The following is an 18881-nucleotide window of genomic DNA, read 5'->3' as shown; positions in this document are numbered from 1 at the left end:
ATTTGTGGCTGGACTTGAAAAGGACTGTTCACTCACAATCCCCATGCGACCTGACAGAGCTTGAGAAATTTTGTAAGGAAGAATGGGGAAAATTTGCAGTGTCCAGATGTGCAAAGCTGATCGAGACCTACCCACACAGACTCAAGGCTGTAATTGCTGCCAAAGGTGCATCTACTAAATACTCACTTGATGGGGTTGAGTAATTATACAATCAATGATTTTGTGTTTAATACTTGTAATAAATTTCGATCAATTTGCAGAAATTTGCTTTTGCTTTGAAATGAGAGTATTTTTCTGTTGATAGGTGTCAAAAAAGCCAAATTAAATCCACAGTGATTCAATGTTTTAAAACAATAAAACATGAAAACTTCCAAGGGAGTTGGGTGAATATTTTTTATAGACAGTGCAAGTGCAAGGCCCAGGACAGATCCTCTGAAATAGTAACACCATGGAATTTAAAGTTGCTACCCCTCTCCACCTCTGATCCTCCAATGATAACTGGCTCTGGTTTCCCTCTCCTGCAGTCTATAATTAGTTCCTTGGTCTTGCTGACATTGAGTAAGAGGTTGTTACGTTATCACTCAGCCAGATTTTCAGTTTCCCTCCTGTATTCTGATTCATCACCACCTTTGTTGCCATCAGCAAGCTGGAATATGGCATTGGACATGTGGTTCACCTCACAGTCGTAGGGGGAGTGGAGTAGTGGGAGGGGAGGGAAAATGAAGGAAGGGGGGAGGGGGAAAGGGAAACGAGAGGGGGAGGTGGGAAAGGGGAGCAGAGGGGAAAGAGGGAGGAAAAGGGACGAGGGGAAAAGAGGAGTGGAGGAAAGAGGAGCAGAGGGGAAAAGGGGAGCAGAACGGGGAGGAGGGAAGGTAGGTGGGAGAAGAGATGCTGGGTGGCTTCCCCTCTCCCATTTCCCCACCCCTCCCTCTACCACCACTCCCCTTTCTCCTACCCTCCCCTCTTCCCTCCACCCCTTCTCTCCATTACCCCTCCACTTCCACCCTCCCCTCCATCCCCTTCTATGTCTTCCCCACCCTTCTTCTCCTCTACTCTCCTCTCTTCCTTCCCTTCCGCCTTCTTACCCAACTTCCCACTCCCCCATCCTGTCCCTCTCTTCACCCCTCCCCCTATCCTGCTCCCCTCCTCCTCCTCACTCCTGCTATCCTGTCCCCTCCTCCCCTGCTACCCCTACCCTCCCCTCCCTTCCCCCCGCACCCCCTCCTCTCACTTTCACCACCCGGAGTTTGATAGGTTTTTGATTAATAAGGGTATCAATGGTTACATGGAGAAGGCAAGAGAATGAGGTTAAGAGAGATAATAAATCAGCCATGATGGAATTGGGAAGCAGAATCGATAGGCCGAATGGCCTAATTCAGCTCCTATGTGTTCTCTCTCCATTCCCCTATTCCCTATAAACTTTCTTATCTCCGTTATCTTTCTGCCCGACGACTTTATTTTGAGCTAAATTCTGGATACGCGAGACTCAATCCTCTAGGCGGTACCCGTACACGAAACAATGTAAAACCCGCCTTCATCTTACGTTTCAATTGGTTGAAACGTATAAACAACAACGGTTTGCCACCGTTGATTGGCTGAGAGGTTGCTCAAGGTAGCAGCGTTTGTAGGTTCTGGGTAGTATTGGTTTTGGAGCTGCGGCCTGCGGCGCCTGCCGTACTTTTCATTTTTATTTAGTGCGTTATGATAAATGTTAAAGAGAAAGTACTGGTAGGTTTAATATTGAAACGCATTACGTGGGTTTACAAAATAGAATTTAGCAAGAACCAACCTGGAAGAACGCTTCATTAATGTGGTTGGGCCTGGCTGTCATTTTAGCTTGGGTCTTAACGTCTGTCTTTGTCGTTGAAAACATAGGCCATATATTTTTGAGATCTATAAGTCAGAATACCGGAAAAAAATTCGTTTAGCTTTAACGAAATTCAGCTGTGGAATACTAAATCTTCCGGCATCTCAGCTGGTTCTGTGCATGGTAGAAGATTTGATGGGGGGGGGGGGGGAAATGGGTATTTCGAAGTTTCTACTTGTTTGACGGCCCATGAGAATTGATATATTTTGCCTTTGCAGCTCTTTCTCAATGGGTGTCACTCTTGCCTATAGATTCTTAGTTCAGGCCCCTCGTGGAGAACACAAATCTGGGCTGACATTGGTTCTGAGGCAGCCGCACATTGTCAAAGGGATCATCCTTGGGATAGGGTTTTAAATCCGCCCAATTTGGTGCAGTCTTTCATTTGTTCTATTTTTTTTTATTATTTTATTATGGATTTATTGAGTATGTCCGCAAGAAAATAAACTTCAGTATGGTATACACTGAAGTATGGTGAGATATGTACTTAGATAATAAGTTTACAGGTACTTTGAACTTTAAATCCTGTTTGCCTTTTTGGGTGGACTTAAAGGATCCTTTATTTTGAAGAACAGGGGTGTTATAATCTGAAGTATTGGAGCCAATATGTGCCCTTAAATTAACACTTCTAAATTTAATCTGGCAAATAGCTCCTAGTGGGAGTTTGCTATGATCTGCTAGGTTTCCTTGCATTGTAAAAGTAATTATGCAATTCTCTATTTCTGTAGTTTTTCCCAGTTGAGCTCCTCCTTGAGCAAATGCAGCAAGTAGACAAATTTCTGTGCACGTTTGCCCATTTTTAATTCCCTGTTTATGTCCAGTGACTTTTTTAAAGTGGAGATTATTTTGCCCTTGGGGATTTCCTATATCTAAAATACATAAGATTTGAACAATAGATGAAAAGGTCAGTTAATACATTTAAATGTGACAGAGCATTTGGATGTCTGTGAATTCTTAGTATTTGTCCCTGTGGTCTTTGCAGTGGGTATTTTATAAATGAATGGTCTGTTCTTCCTGAATCCATACAATGCTTCTTCCACTTAAGGAATTTTTCATTCTCTTGTGAGACTTAATGGTAAATTGAGGTTGTTGATTTTTGCCTAGTTTCCTGAAGCCGTTTAGAGGCACTTCACTTTGAACCCTGTCTCATTCATTACCTGAATCTTTTTAATCTGCTTTCAGTTGTATGCTTTAATTGAAGTTATTTTACTTTAAACAATTCCTTATAACTTGTTTATGCAGCAAGCAGCAAACTAATAACAGAAGAAGCAAGTTGGCATTGGTGAGCTTATCTCGGGCAGTATAGCAGTGTTCAAGAATTTGATTCAATGTCATTGTGTTCAAAATTGACAACTTGGTCAGGGTTTCCACTCCTGCCTACTATCTAGTCACTCGCTCCTAAAAAGATATGCAAGTTAGGCTGTTCAGAAGTTTAAAAGATAGGCTGTGATGCTCTCTGTTAAATTCCTTTTTTTACAAATGCATTCTGGTCACTTGATCAGGAACCACCAATTGCACAGCAGCATTATTAATAAACTTTTGGGAGGGGGAAAATGCTAGGACTTCTGTTTTCATATTGTGTTGAGGAAACGTGCCCATTATATGGACATGTTTCTTCTCTGGAATAGTTTTGAGGTGATCATCTTTTAATAAGAAATGGTTGTAATTTGGAATGATTTTTATTCCTGCTATTCAAAATGCTTTAGAATGCTTGTCTGTACCATGCCCATTTGAAATCCTAGGCTCTGGTAGGGTTATGGTGTTTTATATTCAAGTATTTTTCAAAGTGAATTATGACTCACATATTTGACTTTGTAATTCACGCATCATTATTGTTTTGTTGCATAATATAATAAACACTTTTTAAAAATGTGAATACTTCTGAAGTTAACATCTCCCAGTGCTTGGCAGATGTGTGAGTGAAAGAGTCCATCCTTTGTCTGGTCTGCATACAGTCCAGTAGTGCAATTTTATAGCTTTGGAGTTTGTAGGGCAAGGTATTGTCAGATAAGAAAACTTGGTTCTCCTTTTTCTTATGCATGCCTACTCTAGTTGATAAGACTGAAAATCTGTCATCTTTTCTGGAATTGCTTCCTATTTCTATGTGCCTTTTACTTTTCATCCCCAGGGTAAACCATGAATTTTAATGGTCTGGATTCTGGCCTTGGAGAGTACACATCATCCTTGCACCCTGGCATCAGTGCTTCCCTGGAACGCTCGATTGAGCATTCACTGGATCCCAGACTTGACCCGGCGTTGCTGCAGAATATGGACTTGGAAGGCGACGGTGTGCAGTTAGATGGCATGCCTGAATCTGTACACCTTATGGAAGGCGTGTATTCCGAGCTGCACACAGTTGTGGCAGAAGTTGGAGTCCCTATAACGACTTCGCATTTTGACTTTCAAGATGAATTGCTTTGGGTGGGAAGTCATGGGGTAAGTACTGCTTCTGCAACTAAGGAAGATTGCTCATACCACCTACTTCAGAATGGAGGTTTTTGTGGTCTGTGCTAGATAAAGGGTTGCCATCTTGTGCTTCCATTGTGTAGCTCAGATGGTTGCTCATCACAAGATGACAATGTGCAATGCTGTATTATTAAAAATTTGTCACCCTGCTTGTTCTTGTCTGAAGCAGCAAATTTAGATAGCTTGTGAGTCAAGAACAAGAAAATAATGATTAGATAATGTACAGTTCAGAATCAGATTTAATATCACTGGCATACGTCAAGAAATTGGTTATGCAGCTGTACAAAGTAATACAGACAGGCTCTAGGTATTGAAGAAATGATGTATTACTTATCAGCTGTTTAGAAATTGGAATTTCCCCTTTAAGTAATTGAGTTGATTACTTCCCAGTACTTGGTTAGCACTTTGCCTTTTTACATCCCTAAATGTTTGAAATGTATATTAGACATGGGAACGGGTAGACATGGAAACAAAGCGCTTAATCCCAGGATGTCCCAATACTGATGCACGAGTGGCTGTGTAGAGATCAAAAGTAAAGTACCTTTTTTTTTCCACCCTGCCAAAAAAAAATAATTTTCTTCCTTTTTATTAAGGAAATCCCCAAATCCCATTCAACTTCTTCCCTCAGCAGCTTGTATGTGACATGGGGATGTTATTGGCTCTGTTTTTCAAATAAGGTGTTTCCTTGCATTTTCCCTTGTTTTCCCACCCTTAATCTATTTCCTGTTACCCCTATTAGTGGAAAGTTCAAGAACAACTTCTCTTAAAATTAACATGGAATTTTACAACACAGTACAGGCCCACGGTGTGCTGACCTTTTAACCTCCTCTTAAGATCTGTCCGTTCCCTCTATTTTTCTGTCATTTGTGTGCCTATCTACCACCGTCCTTCACACTGCCACTGCCCAGAAGGCAGCAATGGTAAACCACTTCTGTAGAAAAATTTGCCAAGAGCAATCATGGTCGTGGAAAGACCGTGACTGGCCATGTCACACGATGAATGAGCGAGCCACCGCCCTTGATAACACATTCCATTGATGCAACATTCTGTATATAACACAAACTTGCTTCTAACATCTCTCTACAACCCCCTCCCCATATTTTTCTCCAGAGTGTGGCTGTGGCTTCGGCTTCACAATAGTTTGCACTGAACTCGAGTATATTCAGTGGTTTTACATAGAAACGTAGAAAACCTACAGCACAATACAGGCCCTTCGGCCCACAAGGTTGTACCGAACATGTCCCTACCTCAGAAATTACTAGGGTTACCTATAGCCCTCTTTTTTTAAGCTCCATGTACCTATCCAAAAGTCTCTTAAAAGACCCTATCATATCTGCCTCCACCACCGTTGCCAGTAGCCCATTCCACACACTCACCACTCTCTGAGTAAAAAAAACTTACCCCTGACATCTCCTCTGTTCCTACTTCCCAGCACCTTAAACCTGTGTCCTCTCGTGCTAGCCATTTTGGCCCTGGGAAAAAGCCTCTGACTCTCCACACGATCAATGCCTCTCATCATCTTGTACACCTCTATCAGGTCACCTCTCATCCTCCGTCGCTCCAAGGAGAAAAGGCTGAGTTCACTCAACCTGTTCTCATAAGGCATGCTCCCCAATCCAGGCAACATCCTTGTAAATCTCCTCTGCACCCTTTTAATGGCTTCCACTTCCTTCCTGCAGTGAGGCAACCAGAACTGAGCACAGTACTCCAAGTGGGGTCTGACCAGGGTCCTATATAGCTGCAACATTGCTTCTCGGCTCCTAAATACAATTCCACGATTCATGAAGGCCAATGCACCGTACGCCTTCTTAACCACAGAGTCAACCTACAAAGCAGCTTTGAGTGTCCTATGGACTTGGACCCCAAGATCCCTCTGATCCTCCACACTGCCAAGAGTCTTACCATTAATACTATATTCTGCCATCATATTTGACCTACCAAAATGAACCACTTCACACTTATCTGGGTTGAACTCCATCTGCCACTTCTCAGCTCAGTTTTGCATCCTATCAATGTCCTGCTGTAACCTCTGACATCCCTCCACACTATCCACAACACCTCCAACCTTTGTGTCATCAGCAAACTTACTAACCCATCCCTCCACTTCCTCATCCAGGTCATTTATAAAAATCACAATGAGTAAGAGTCCCAAAACAGATCCTTGAGGCACACCATTGGTCACCGGCCTCCATGATCCATCTACAATCACTCTTTGCCTTCTGTGGGCAAGCCAGTTCTGGATCCACAAAGCAATGTCCCCTTAGATCCCATGCCTCCTTACTTTCTCAATGAGCCTGGCATGGGGTACCTTATCAAATGCCTTGCTGAAATCCATATACACTACATCTACTGCTCTTCCTTCAGCAATGTGTTTAGTCGCATCCTCAAAAAATTCAATCAGGCTCGTAAGGCACGATCTGCCTGTCACAAAGCTATGCTGACTACTCCTAATCATTTTATACCTCTCCAAATGTTCATAAATCCTGCCTCTCAGGATCTTCTCCATCAACTTACCAACCACTGAAGTAAGACTCACAGGTCTATAATTTCCTGGGCTACCTCTGCTCCCTTTCTTGAATAAAGGAACAACATCCGCAACCCTCCAGTCCTCCGGAACCTCTCCCGTTCCCATTGATGATGCAAAGATTATCGCCAGAGGCTCAGCAATCTTCTCCCTCGCCTCCCACAGTAGCCTGGGGTAGATCTCATCCGGTCTTGACAACTTGTCCAACCTGATGCCTTCCAAAAGCTCTAGCACATCCTCTATCTTAATATCTACATGTTCAAGCTTTTCAGTCTGTTGCAAGTCATCACTACAATCACTAAGATCCTTTTCCATAGTGAATACTGAAGTATTCATTAAGTACCTCTGCTCTTTCTTCCGGTTCCATACACACTTTCCCACTGTCACACTTGATAGCTCCTATTCTTTCACGTCTTATCCTCTTGCTCTTCACATACTTGTAGAATGCCTTGGGGGTTTTCCTTAATCCTGCCCGCCAAGGCCTTCTCATGGCCCCTTCTGGCTCTCCTAATTTCCTTCTTAAGCTCCTTCCTAGTAGCCTTATAATCTTCTAGATCTCTAATGTTGCCTAGCTCTCTGAACCTTTTGTTCTTCTTGACTAGATTTATTACAGCCTTTGTACACCACGGTTCTTGTACCCTACCATAACTTCCCTGTCTCATTGGAACGAACCTATGCAGAACTCCACACAAATATCCCCTGAACATTTGCTACATTTCTTCTGTACTTTTCCCTGAGAACATCTGTTTCCAATTTAAGCCTCCAATTTCCTGCCTGATAGCCTGATAATTCCACTTTACTCCAATTAAACACTTTTCTAACTTGTCTGTTCCTATCTCTCTCCAATGCTATTGTAAAGAAGATAGAATTATGATCACTATCTCCAAAATGCTGTCCCACTGAGAGATCTGACACCTGACCAGGTTCATTTCCCAATACCAGATCAAGTACAGCCTCTCCTCTTGTAGACTTATCTACATATTGTGTCAAGAAACCTTCCTGAACACACCTAACAAACTCCACCCCATCTAAACCCCTTGCCCTAGGGAGATGCCAGTCGATATTTAGGAAATTAAAATCTCCCATCACGCCAACTCTGTTATTATTACACCTTTCCATGTTTCCCAATCTGCTCCTCGATATCCCTGTTACTATTAGGCGGCCTATAAAAAAACACCCAGTAAAGTTATTGACCCCCTTCTGTTCCTAACCTCCATCCACAGAGACTCCGTAGACAATCCCTCCATGGAGTCGCACCTTTTCTGCAGCCGTGACACCATCTCTGGTCAACAGTGCCATAGCCCCACCTCTTTTGCCTCCCTCCCTGTCCTTCCTGAAACATCTAAAACCCAGCACTTGAAGTAACCATTCCTGTCTCATATCTCCAAGTACTGATCAACGCTTTAAGCTCATCTGCTTTGTTCACAGCACTCTTTGCATTAAAATAGACACGTCTCAAGCCTTCGGTCTGAGCGCGTCCCTTCTCTATCACCTGCCTATCCTCCCTCTCGCACTGTCTACAAGCTTGCTCTATTTGTGAGCCAACCTCCCTTTCCTCCGTCTCTTCAGTTCGGTTCTCACCCCCAACAATTCTAGTTTAAACTCTCCCCAGTAGCCTTAGCAAACCTCCCTGCCAGGATATTGGTCCCCCTGGGATTCAAGTGCAACCCGTCCTTTTTGTACAGGTCACACCTGCCCCAAAAGAGGTCCCAATGATCCAGAAATCTGAATCCCTGCCCCCTGCTCCAATCTCTCAGCCATGCATTTATCCTCCACCTCATTCTATTCCTATTCTCACAGCCGCGTGGCATAGGCAGTAATCCCGAGATTACTACCTTTGCAGTCCTGCTTCTCAACTTCCTTCCTAACTCCCTGTAGTCTTTTGTCAGGACCTCTTCCCTTTCCCTACCTATGGCATTGGTACCAATATGTATCACAACCTCTGGCTGTTCTCCCTCCCACTGCAGGATATCTTGGACACAATCTGAAACATCCCGGACCCTGGCACCTGGGAGGCAAACTACCATTTGAGTTTCTTTCCTGCGTCCACAGAATCGCCTGTCTGACCCCCTGTCTATAGAGTCCCCTATCACTACTGTCTTCCTCTTCCTTTCCCTACCCTTCTGAGCCACAGGCCCAGACTCTTCTGCTTTCTGCTTCTCCACTATCATTTCCATGACTTGTCTTGAATATTTTTTTTGTTTCATTTTGGTTTGGTCTGGTCTGTTGAATATCTACCATACTGCTGGACCTTATAGAGAGAGGGAGTATTTATTCTTATGAATTTATTAAAAATAGGTGATCCTCCAATTTTCTACATCCACAATTTGGGTGAGTTGGTAAGGTAATACTGTATATTACACCTGAGGAACATTAGTGTAGTAATTGCAAAGGGGGTGAATACTTTTTCAGTCTCAATTTTGGTTTTTAATTTTTAGTAAATTGTTGACAAGTTTTGGAATTTTTCTGTAGATTTTACATGATGCATGATGTAGATTAGCTCAAAATCCTACATCAATGTATTTTAAATTTAGGAAATGAGACAGTAAACTGTGAAAATAGTTGTGGGGGCTGAATACTTTTTCAAGACACTGTATTTGTGAGGGAAGGGTTAGATTAATCTTGGAATAGGTTAAAATTTCGGCACAACATCATGGGCTGAAGGGCCTGTACTGTGCTGTGATGTTCTATGTCAATTTGAAATTTCTAAATCTTTAGTTGTCATTGGTGTAAATAAAGTGTTTACTGCTAATTTGTTTACTGGTGGTTGATGTTTCCTTCAAGAGTGAGTGAGCACTTTATCTTAGATGCATAACTAAATTTATTATTGATCTTTTTCTCTAGGGTCATGTAACATCTTTCTTTGGTCCTACTATGGAACGATACTCATCCTTTCAAGTTAACGCCACAGATGATGTACGTCAGATACAAACAATAGAAAGTGGAATTCTCTTTTTGAATAAAAATAACCTGAAGGGTTTTACTCGAGGAGGCCTTATAATGTTTGATTACGTGTAAGTTTATTTTGCATATTTGGTCTGTTGCAGTTTTGAAGTGAATTCAGTGTTGAACAAGTTCATGATGGTTGTGCAGCTGCAGTCTATTCCCTTTTTCCCCCTCACTCCAAGTCTTCATTTCTCCTGTGCTGGCGTTAACTAGAATATTTTGGTATTCACTTGAACATCTATTCCCATGTGCACTTGATTGTGACTCTGTCATGTGCTACCGTTAATTTGGTTGCATGCCTGCAGACATCTGTCAGGGACCAAATTAAATGGCTGCAAGACATTCCTGTCAATCTACTGTTGATGAAATTGCTATTTGTTACTACTAAAACTTGTTTGAGGAATGGACATTTGGAAAATCTGAGGGAGGCTGAAATAAGGTCAGCGTCAGCAGTCCTTAGTGCATTGTATTCCTAAATGAGTTGGCACCACTAAGGAGGAAGTGAAAACTTCAAGTAAATAAGTGTTGATTTTGATTTTTTTTTTGTCTAATGCCCCTGCTTGTTCGAATACTTGAACTAATACTTTGTTTCCATGTTTAGTATGGATGAAGCTGAGGATATGCACAGCCTCCTCCTCACCGACAATAACTCAGTTCTGCTGGGGGGCCTTCAGAATCATGTCAGAGAAATAGACTTAAATGCAGTACAAGAAAGTGAAAAGGTAAGGTCTAAGAACAAACCTTTTAAGGTATTTTCAGTTTTTTAAAAATAAATATATGTTTAAATGCTTTAAAGCTGAATTTCCCACTGATAGCCATTATGGATGAGGTATATTAGAGGATGGAATTGCCAGTAGCAGGTTTCCAGTTGCAATAATGGTAAATCATAACCCTTGTTTTAGGCACTCGGGGTCTGTCTTTGATTCAATATTAGAAATAGTTGCGAGAGTCTGGTTCATGACAATCTGTAAATGGTTTTGATTTCTTTAGTACAAATAACAGATGAGTGTGGCATTCATGTAATACACATCAATTCTCATAATTTGATTTTAAAAAAAATATTATTTTGTACATCTTAAACTCTAGTTAGTGTGACTCAGTCTTTCTTGCTGTTTCTTTCTCGTCCTTATTGCCATCTCCATTTTCAGCCGTTTAAATGCAGTTTAAAACTGCATTCCAGAGTTTAGTGTGATTAATCCAAAGTTTGTGTCCATAGATCAAGAATTTATAAATATCTTGGATGTTTTTCTTTTTAACATGTTTTGAATGGCAATATTTGGAGTTTAATTTTTGTCTCTTTCAGTACATCGTTGAGGTTCCAGGTGTCACAATCATGCGGCAGTCTAACCGCTTCTTCTTTTGTGGACATTCATCAGGAAAGGTATTTATATAGAAGCTTTTACTGAATATTGAATACTTTCGGAAGCTACTGAATTTAAAATGTAGCAACGGGAAAAAGAAGCTTGAATAATCCATTTTCCAATTGTTGCTACTATCTTGCCATGTCTCTTTTTCCCTCACAATCCTAAAATGTATACAACGTGTCCATGCAGTATCTTTCAGGTAAATGTGAAGTTAGCTACTTGTATTTGGTGTTATTTTAATGATAACCAACATTTCCCAGTTTCTACAAAGAGCTGAGTGTTTCTGTATGTCAGTTCACAGAAGTGCAGGTGCAGCAAGCAGCTAAGGCAAATGTTATATTGGCCTTCATTGCAAATTTTTTAATATTTTGATACAATTACATAGGGCTCTGTAAGACAGTTTGGTCTCCTTGCCTAAGAAAAGATGTCATAGAAGGAGCCTAGCAAAGGCTCACCACACTGATTCCTGCGATGGCAGGACTCTGCATGAGGAGAGATTGTGTCAATTTTGCCTATATTCACTATGGTTTAGAGGATTTGCATGAACCATACAAAATTCTGGCAGGGCTCAACAGGCTGGATGTGTCCTGTGCTTGTAGAACAAGAGGTCACATGATGTTTAGGAGTAACATGAGGAAATTTTAACATGTGGGGAGAGAGTGAATTATGGTATAATAAAGATCAGCAGTGATCATACATGGAATGTAGTTTTCCTTCTTGCTTGCATCCATTTTCTACTTTTATTTGTACAACAATAAGTGAATATTGGCGAATGACTTCATTCAGGTTTGATTTAGAAATGAGGTCAGTAAAAATGTTTTGCTACAATTATACAGGGCCCTGATGAAACCACATATGTCAGACTGTGTAGTTTTGAAAGGATCTACTTGCTGTAGAGTATAGAAAAGACTAACTAGTCTAGTAAGCAAACATAGCTTTTAAAGTTAAATTCAGAGTTAAGTTTTTTTTGTTTAATTAGTTCACTACTGAAGGGAAAATGTTTGAGTAGTTAGGTACTGATTGACCTACAAAGTTCTTCCAGCAATCTGTTTATGTTGTGGGAAAATAGCACAATCTGGAAAGACATTGTAATCATGCAATATTTTTGCTATTCACAATAGTGACAATTTTAGTTATTAAATAACTCCCCTGTAGACATTTTGCCTGGTTTCAGAAGAGTCAACTTTTTCAAAATATTTCTTTATTGGATCACTGGGGAAAGCCCTAAAAGGTTTCAATTCTCGCTGATCAACAGCTGGGAATTACCTCTGTTATTAGTAAGGTCAGCACAAGCTCTCCTCAAACAACTTTCAAATGCATTGCACTGGAAAGTCAAAAACATTTACTGATACAAGTTTATAAACATGAGATACTGCAGATGCTGGAAATCCCAAACAACACAGAGTGCTGGAGGAATTCAGCAGTTCAGGCAGCATTAATGGAAATAAACAAACAGTTGATGTTTCAGACCGAGACCCTTATTCCAGAGACTTGAGTGTAATAGTCTAGAATGATTCTTCCAGTGTAGGATAGGGTACTGCCATTTACAAATGGAATATTAAACCTTGATTTCCCCCCCACCCTTTTTGGTGAATGTAAGGGCTCCAGAGGCTCTGTTTGGAAGAAGTTCTGGAGAGTTCTTTCCACTGTCTCAGGCAATGTTCCCTCTAATTTGTAATGACTAGAGTACACAAAAATGTTATCCTTTTCAATTTTTTTGCCCAGTGACAAGATGTGCGCATTGAATTTTTAAGTGGAAGTAAACCTGAAGCTATTCTAAGGATAATAAGCCGTTCCGCTTTAAATGAATTAGCAGTTCTTTTTTGCGCTTCACGCCCTTTGCTTCTTTGGAATTCAACATAGTGCATCAGTAATTTCTTTACAAAAAACATCATCAATAATTTCTTCACAAAAAAAAAGCATAAATAAGCCAGTTCTAAAATCTGCAGACAAATCATCGCAAACTCCACTTTGTCAACACCGTCCACATCAGAAACTCGAAAAGAAAATGTGATTGTGAATAATAGTGAAATATACTTAACATGCCAACGAGGGTAGAGGGTGGCAACCTTCTGTGCACAGTTTTAATTCCTTTGTACACTAGAAGCAAAAGGGGTGTGTGTGTGCACACGTATACACCCACACCTTTAGAGGGAGCATTGGTCTCAGCTCAGCATCACTTGTCCTATTGAGCCTATGGTGAATTTTGTATAACAATCCAATCAGTCTCATTTCTCTACTTGTACCCCATGGTTTTACAAATTAATTTCTCTGAATTTCCTATCCCAGTTTGAACCTCTGACTGGATTTCATCAGCTATAGGTTGTGAGTTTGGTTTATAACTGCTATCCAAGAGTTTCAAGCAACACACACAAAATGCTGGTGGAACTCAGCAGGCCAGGCAGCATCTATAGGAAGAAGCACTGTCGACGTTTTGGGCCGAGACCCTTCGTTAGGACTAACTGAAAGGATGGATAGTAAGAGATTTGAAAGTGAGAAGGGGAAATGCGAAATGATAGGAGAAGACAGGAGGGGGAGGGGTGAAGCTAAGAGCTGGAAAGGTGATTGGCAAAAGGGATACAGAGCTGGAGAAGGGAAAGCATCATGGGATGGGAGGCCTCAGGAGAAAGAAAGGGGGAGGGGAGCACCAGAGGGAGATGGTGAACTGGCAAAGTGTGAGGGGGCAGAGAGAGGAAAAAAAGGGGGAGGGAATAAATAAGGGATGGGGTAATAAGGGGAGGAGGGGCATAAATGGAAGTTAGAGAAATCAATGTTCATGCCATCAGGTTGGAGGCTACCCAGACGGAATATAAGGTGTTGTTCCTCCAACCTGAGTGTGGCTTCATCTTGTCAGTAGAGGAGGCCATGGATAGACATATCAGAATGGGAATGGGACGTAGAATTAAAATGTGTGGCCACTGGGAGATCCTGCTTTCTCCGGCGGACAGAGTGTAGGTGTTCAGCGAAACGGTCTCCCAGTCTGCATCTGGTCTCATCAATATATAAAAGGCCACACCGGGAGCACCTGACGCAGTATACCACACCAGCCGACTCACAGGTGAAGTGTCGCCTCACCTGGAAGGACTGTCTGGGGCCCTGAATGGTGGTGAGGGAGGAAGTGTAAGGGCAGGTGTAGCACTTGTTCTGCTTACAAGGGTGAGTGCCAGGAGGAAGATTGGTGGGCAGGGATGGGGGGGACGAGTGTACAAGGGAGTCGCGTAGGGAGTGATCCCTGCAGGAAGGGGGGGGGGGGGGGGAGAGGGAAAGATGTGCTTGGTAGTGGGATCCAGTTGGAGGTGGCGGAAATTACAGAGAATTGTATGTTGGACCCGGAGGCTGGTGGGGTGGTAGATGAGAACAAGGGAAACCCTATCCCGAGTGGAGTGGTGGGAGGATGGGGTGAGAGCAGATGTGTGTGAAATGGGAGAGATGCATTTGAGAGCAGAGTTGATGGTAGAGGAAGGGAAGCCCCTTTGTTTTTTAAAAAAAAAGGAAGACATCTCCTTCGTCCTGGAATGAAAAGCCTCATTGTAGCTAAAATCCTCCAGTTCTGGCAATATCCTGGTAAACCAAGCTTCCTCATCCTCCATAGTAGAAGATGAGAAGTGCTTCTAAAATGGTCGAGCTACAAAAAGACTTGCCAGTTTTTATTGTCAGTGCCCAAGCTGGGGATGGCAACTAATGCACCCACAAGTAATGCACTTGCACCTGAAAAATCCCTTGTTGTGCTCCTAAGAGTCTTGCCATTTACTGATACCTGACTCTTGCATTTGACCTCCAAACTACATTCCCTTACACTTCTGATTAAACCTCATCTGTTATTTCTTTGCCCAAATTTGCAACTGATGAATGTATTGCTGTATCCTTTCACAACCATGCATTCTCACCTTCATCAACCCATGTCAAACCTTGCTGAAACTTTTTTTTTGGAAACCAGGTTTTTTTTCACCCCCATCCACTCTACCACACACATTCTGAACAAACTCCAGTGGTTTCGTCAAACATGTTTCCCTTTTCAGATGAAGGGTCCTGATCTGAAATGTTGACTATCTTGTTCCCCCCCCCTCCCCCGCCTCATGGATGCTGCCATCCATAGGATCTTCTGTTTCTCCAGCATTTTGTATTTTTTTTTTTAGTCGTCTGCAAATTTGCTATTTGGGCCACCTGCATTTTCATCTATATCATTAATGTATATTAAAACAAGAAGTCTCATTACAGCACACAGCTGATCACAGACCTCCAATCTGTAAAGCATCCTTCAACCACTACCCTTTTCTCTTCTATGGCCAGGCCACTTTCAGATTCAGTTTATCAGCTCTCTGAATCCCATGAAACTTGATCCTCTGGACCAGCCTAGAATGAGGGGTCTTGTCAAATTTAAGTTTGTTAAATTATTTGACATGTTTGTAATGTACTGTGCTGCTCCTGCAAAAAGTTAACTTTCATGGCATCTATACCCTGTGTATGTATTCTTAAATTCGTAAACTTGAAATAGAACTTGAACTAAAATCCATATACAGTAGTCAATATACTGCCAATACCCTCTTCAGTTATCATCTTAAAAAACCCATCAATTGAGTTTGAGAGACAGAACTTTCCCTGCATAGAACCATTCTTCCAGACTTTAGAGAATGGAGGATTACCGTAGCTTACTCAATCCCTACTCACTATAGACTTGTTAAATCTTCACTGAACTCCTATGATCAGGACTTTTTTTTTGCATAAAACCAACATTGCCCGCAGTGCTTAGGTGTGGTTGAACCAAATTTGTAATAACTGTAGTAAGACATCTTTACTCTTTTATTCAAAACCTTTTGCAGTAAGTGTACCTTTTGCTTGCATAACTCCATATTGCACCTGCATGTTAGTTTTCAGTGACCTTTTGTACAAAGGTACCTGTGTCCCTTTGAACATAGTCATTTTCCAGTCTCTTGCCATTTTTAAAAAAAGGATATTCACATTTCTACTTTTCCTTTTGAGGCAGATTGCATATTTTTACACCTTGTCAGAGCTGAATTTGTCACATTTACAAGTTGCATGTATGCACAGATACAATGAACATTTTATTTGCAACTGCATCATAGGCACATAGCATCATGTAAGTAGTGTTCATAAGAAAATCAAATTGTACACAATTTTTGCAACAAAAATCACAATTAGAATAAAGTCCATTGTAGTACAAAGTGATCATGGTATTGCTAATCTAGTAATTAGGGTTTTGATGGTTGATTCAAGAACCAAATAGTTAAGAGAACTAGCATGTCCTTGAACCTTGTAGTGTGGGATATCAGGCTTCCGTACTTCCTACCCAACGGTAACTGCATCTTCCATGTTGTCACCTGTTCACTTGTCTGCATTCCCATGAAGTTTCTTTACATCCCCCTCCCCAATTAATTTTGTATCATCGGGATTGGAACCTATGACATTTAGGCCCTTCAGCCAAGTAGTTGTTTATGGATTATACAAGGTCAAAGCACAAGGACTGGTCCAGGTAATTTGATTAAAGCTAGTTTATTCCTGCATTGTTTTTATGTAAATCAGTTTGCATGCTATTAAAATATTTTGCTGTCGATTCCATGCATTCTCACCTTGTTCAAAAACCTATACAGAACCTTACTGAAAGCTTTCTGAAGAGATCCACAATTTCTTCCCCCCCCCCCACACACACCTACTCTACCACACACCACCTCAACAAACTCCAGTGGATTAGTCAAGCATGTTTTCCTTTTCACAGATCCATGTTTACAATGATCAGCTTGTGATTTCTAAGTGTATAGACATCACATTCTTAATAATAGATTCTAGCATTTTTCCAATTACTGGTATTGGGTGAACAGGTTATTAGTTCCCTGTTTTCATTCTGCTTCCTTTCTTAAATAGGTAGCTCATAACTGGAATTGGTTTATTATTCTCACATGTACTAAGATGCAGTGAAAAGCTTGTCTTGTATACTATTATAAACTAATAATGCAGAATAAAGTGTAAAAACTACCAAAATGTGCAGTTCAGGTAAACAGTAAGGTGCATGATCATAATGAGATAGATTGTGAGAACAAGAGCCCATCTTGTATGAGGGAACCATTTAATAGTCTTATAACAGCTACTCTTAAGTATCCAAGAATCTTTCCATAATTTATAGAATCTTTATAAGATGATAACCAGGACACCTACTATTTTCATAGCCACCTTCTTTGAAAACTCTGGATTGTGTGTCATCAATTCTTGAGCTTAATAGCTTTATTTCCAAAACTGGTTCCTTTTATTTCCTCAGTTGTACTGGACCCTTGGTTTCCAGATTATGAATGCAGATGTAAAGTGTTTCATTCCTCTGCCATTTTCTTTTACCAACTTGTTCTCCCATGTTAGCTCACTAATCCCTTCCTTTTAGCATACCCATCAAAGCTTTTGCAATTTGTTTTTATTTACTGGTTTAATTTGTATTCTATTTTTCCTTTCTTTATCAATGTCTTTGTCATTCTTTGCTTTAATGCTCTCGTGCTTCAGAGTTGTTGCTTTATCTAGCAACTTTTGTATGTCTTTGCATTAACTACTATCCTTAATTTCTTCTATAATCCATAGTTGGTCCACTCTTTCTATCTACTCTGAATCTAAGGAATCTAAACATCCCTTCTGGACCAAATGACTTTTCTTTAAACACAGCAGTCAACCTTTGTAATGCCTTTCATCTATCTGTTTTGTATTTATTTCTACTTGTATGCTGGTACTTTGCTTAGCATTCAGAATTTATTTGCAGGAATAAGAATGCTAATAGAATCATCACTGAAAGCAGTCATAATAACATGGTATTTAGTGAGATGTGTTACTGATGGCGCTGCTGTGCCAGGAGCCTGCCGCAAATTGATGCTCTTTGCTGAGCTCCTGCAGCAAATAGTTGCCCACAGCTTGATATGCTGCAGTTTAAGCTGGAATTTGATGGTCCATATGTGCACTGCAGACTCTTGGGGTCTAGAGAAGGAAAAAATGGTAATGAGACAGATCAATAGACATTTTTAGCAATTTTGTTTTGCTAATGATATTTGAAAAAGTTGTAAAAATGCTGTGCCAGAATTTATGAAGTGGTCACAGAAAGGTAACAACTCAGCAATGCAAATGGATTTGAATGGAAACCATATAATTGCAGTTAGAAAATGTGGCAGCATGATGACAAGGGTTGGATAACAGGTTATTTAATAAACACAGGCAATAAGGAAAAGAGTGTGTGTTAGTACCGTGAATAAAAGGATGAAATCTAAGCAACAGTGAGAAAGGATATTGCTTCAGTTTTGATGGAGCTCAAGTAAATAGCAGCTGAAGACTTCGGGGCTTTACTGTAAGCCTCCAGTTTGTAGTAGTAATGAAAGGGATGACATCAATTAGGAAATCAGATGCATACAACAAAGGCATGAACTTAATTGTGGATGTTTTTAATCTACATGCAAACACTTCAAGCTAAATTAGCAATAATAGAGGCATGTGATGGATTTTATTCTAAATCTGTACATTAAGGCGCAGGCTAGGTAGTAGGTTATTGGTTACTCTGCAGTGAGATCAAGTTACTTTATTATTTGAGGTCCTTTCAGGAAATGTGATCATAACTTACTAAAATTCATTATTGAGAGGGAAAGGGAAGTGGCAATTATGGTCTTAAATTTAAAGAAACGAAACTACGAAAGTATGAGGTGCAAGTTGCCGATGATAGATTGGGGTGTTCCATTGA

General features: G+C 40.9%; 1 protein-coding gene across 11 annotated transcripts in view; it reads left to right on the top strand.

Annotated features, from left to right (window-relative positions):
• Positions 1 to 1595: 1595 nt before the first annotated feature.
• The window catches only part of pan2 (poly(A) specific ribonuclease subunit PAN2), a 113545-nt gene continuing 96259 nt past the window's right edge, over positions 1596 to 18881 (top strand). For all 11 annotated transcript variants that reach the window (XR_012102043.1, XR_012102044.1, XM_073071345.1 and 8 more), the window contains exons 1-5: positions 1596 to 1728; positions 3993 to 4300; positions 9699 to 9868; positions 10402 to 10522; positions 11104 to 11181. Coding sequence is in view for 9 of the 11 variants with exons in the window: in XM_073071345.1 (XP_072927446.1) it covers positions 4001 to 4300; positions 9699 to 9868; positions 10402 to 10522; positions 11104 to 11181 (669 nt within the window). In the remaining 2 variants the exon portion in view is untranslated. The remainder of the gene's footprint in view (positions 1729 to 3992; positions 4301 to 9698; positions 9869 to 10401; positions 10523 to 11103; positions 11182 to 18881) is intronic.

Source organism: Hemitrygon akajei, chromosome 18 (genome assembly GCF_048418815.1).
Source record: "Hemitrygon akajei chromosome 18, sHemAka1.3, whole genome shotgun sequence".
Classification (NCBI taxonomy): domain Eukaryota; kingdom Metazoa; phylum Chordata; class Chondrichthyes; order Myliobatiformes; family Dasyatidae; genus Hemitrygon; species Hemitrygon akajei.
Note: the sequence above shows the minus strand (reverse complement) of the source record. Positions and strands in the feature narration are given on the sequence as shown.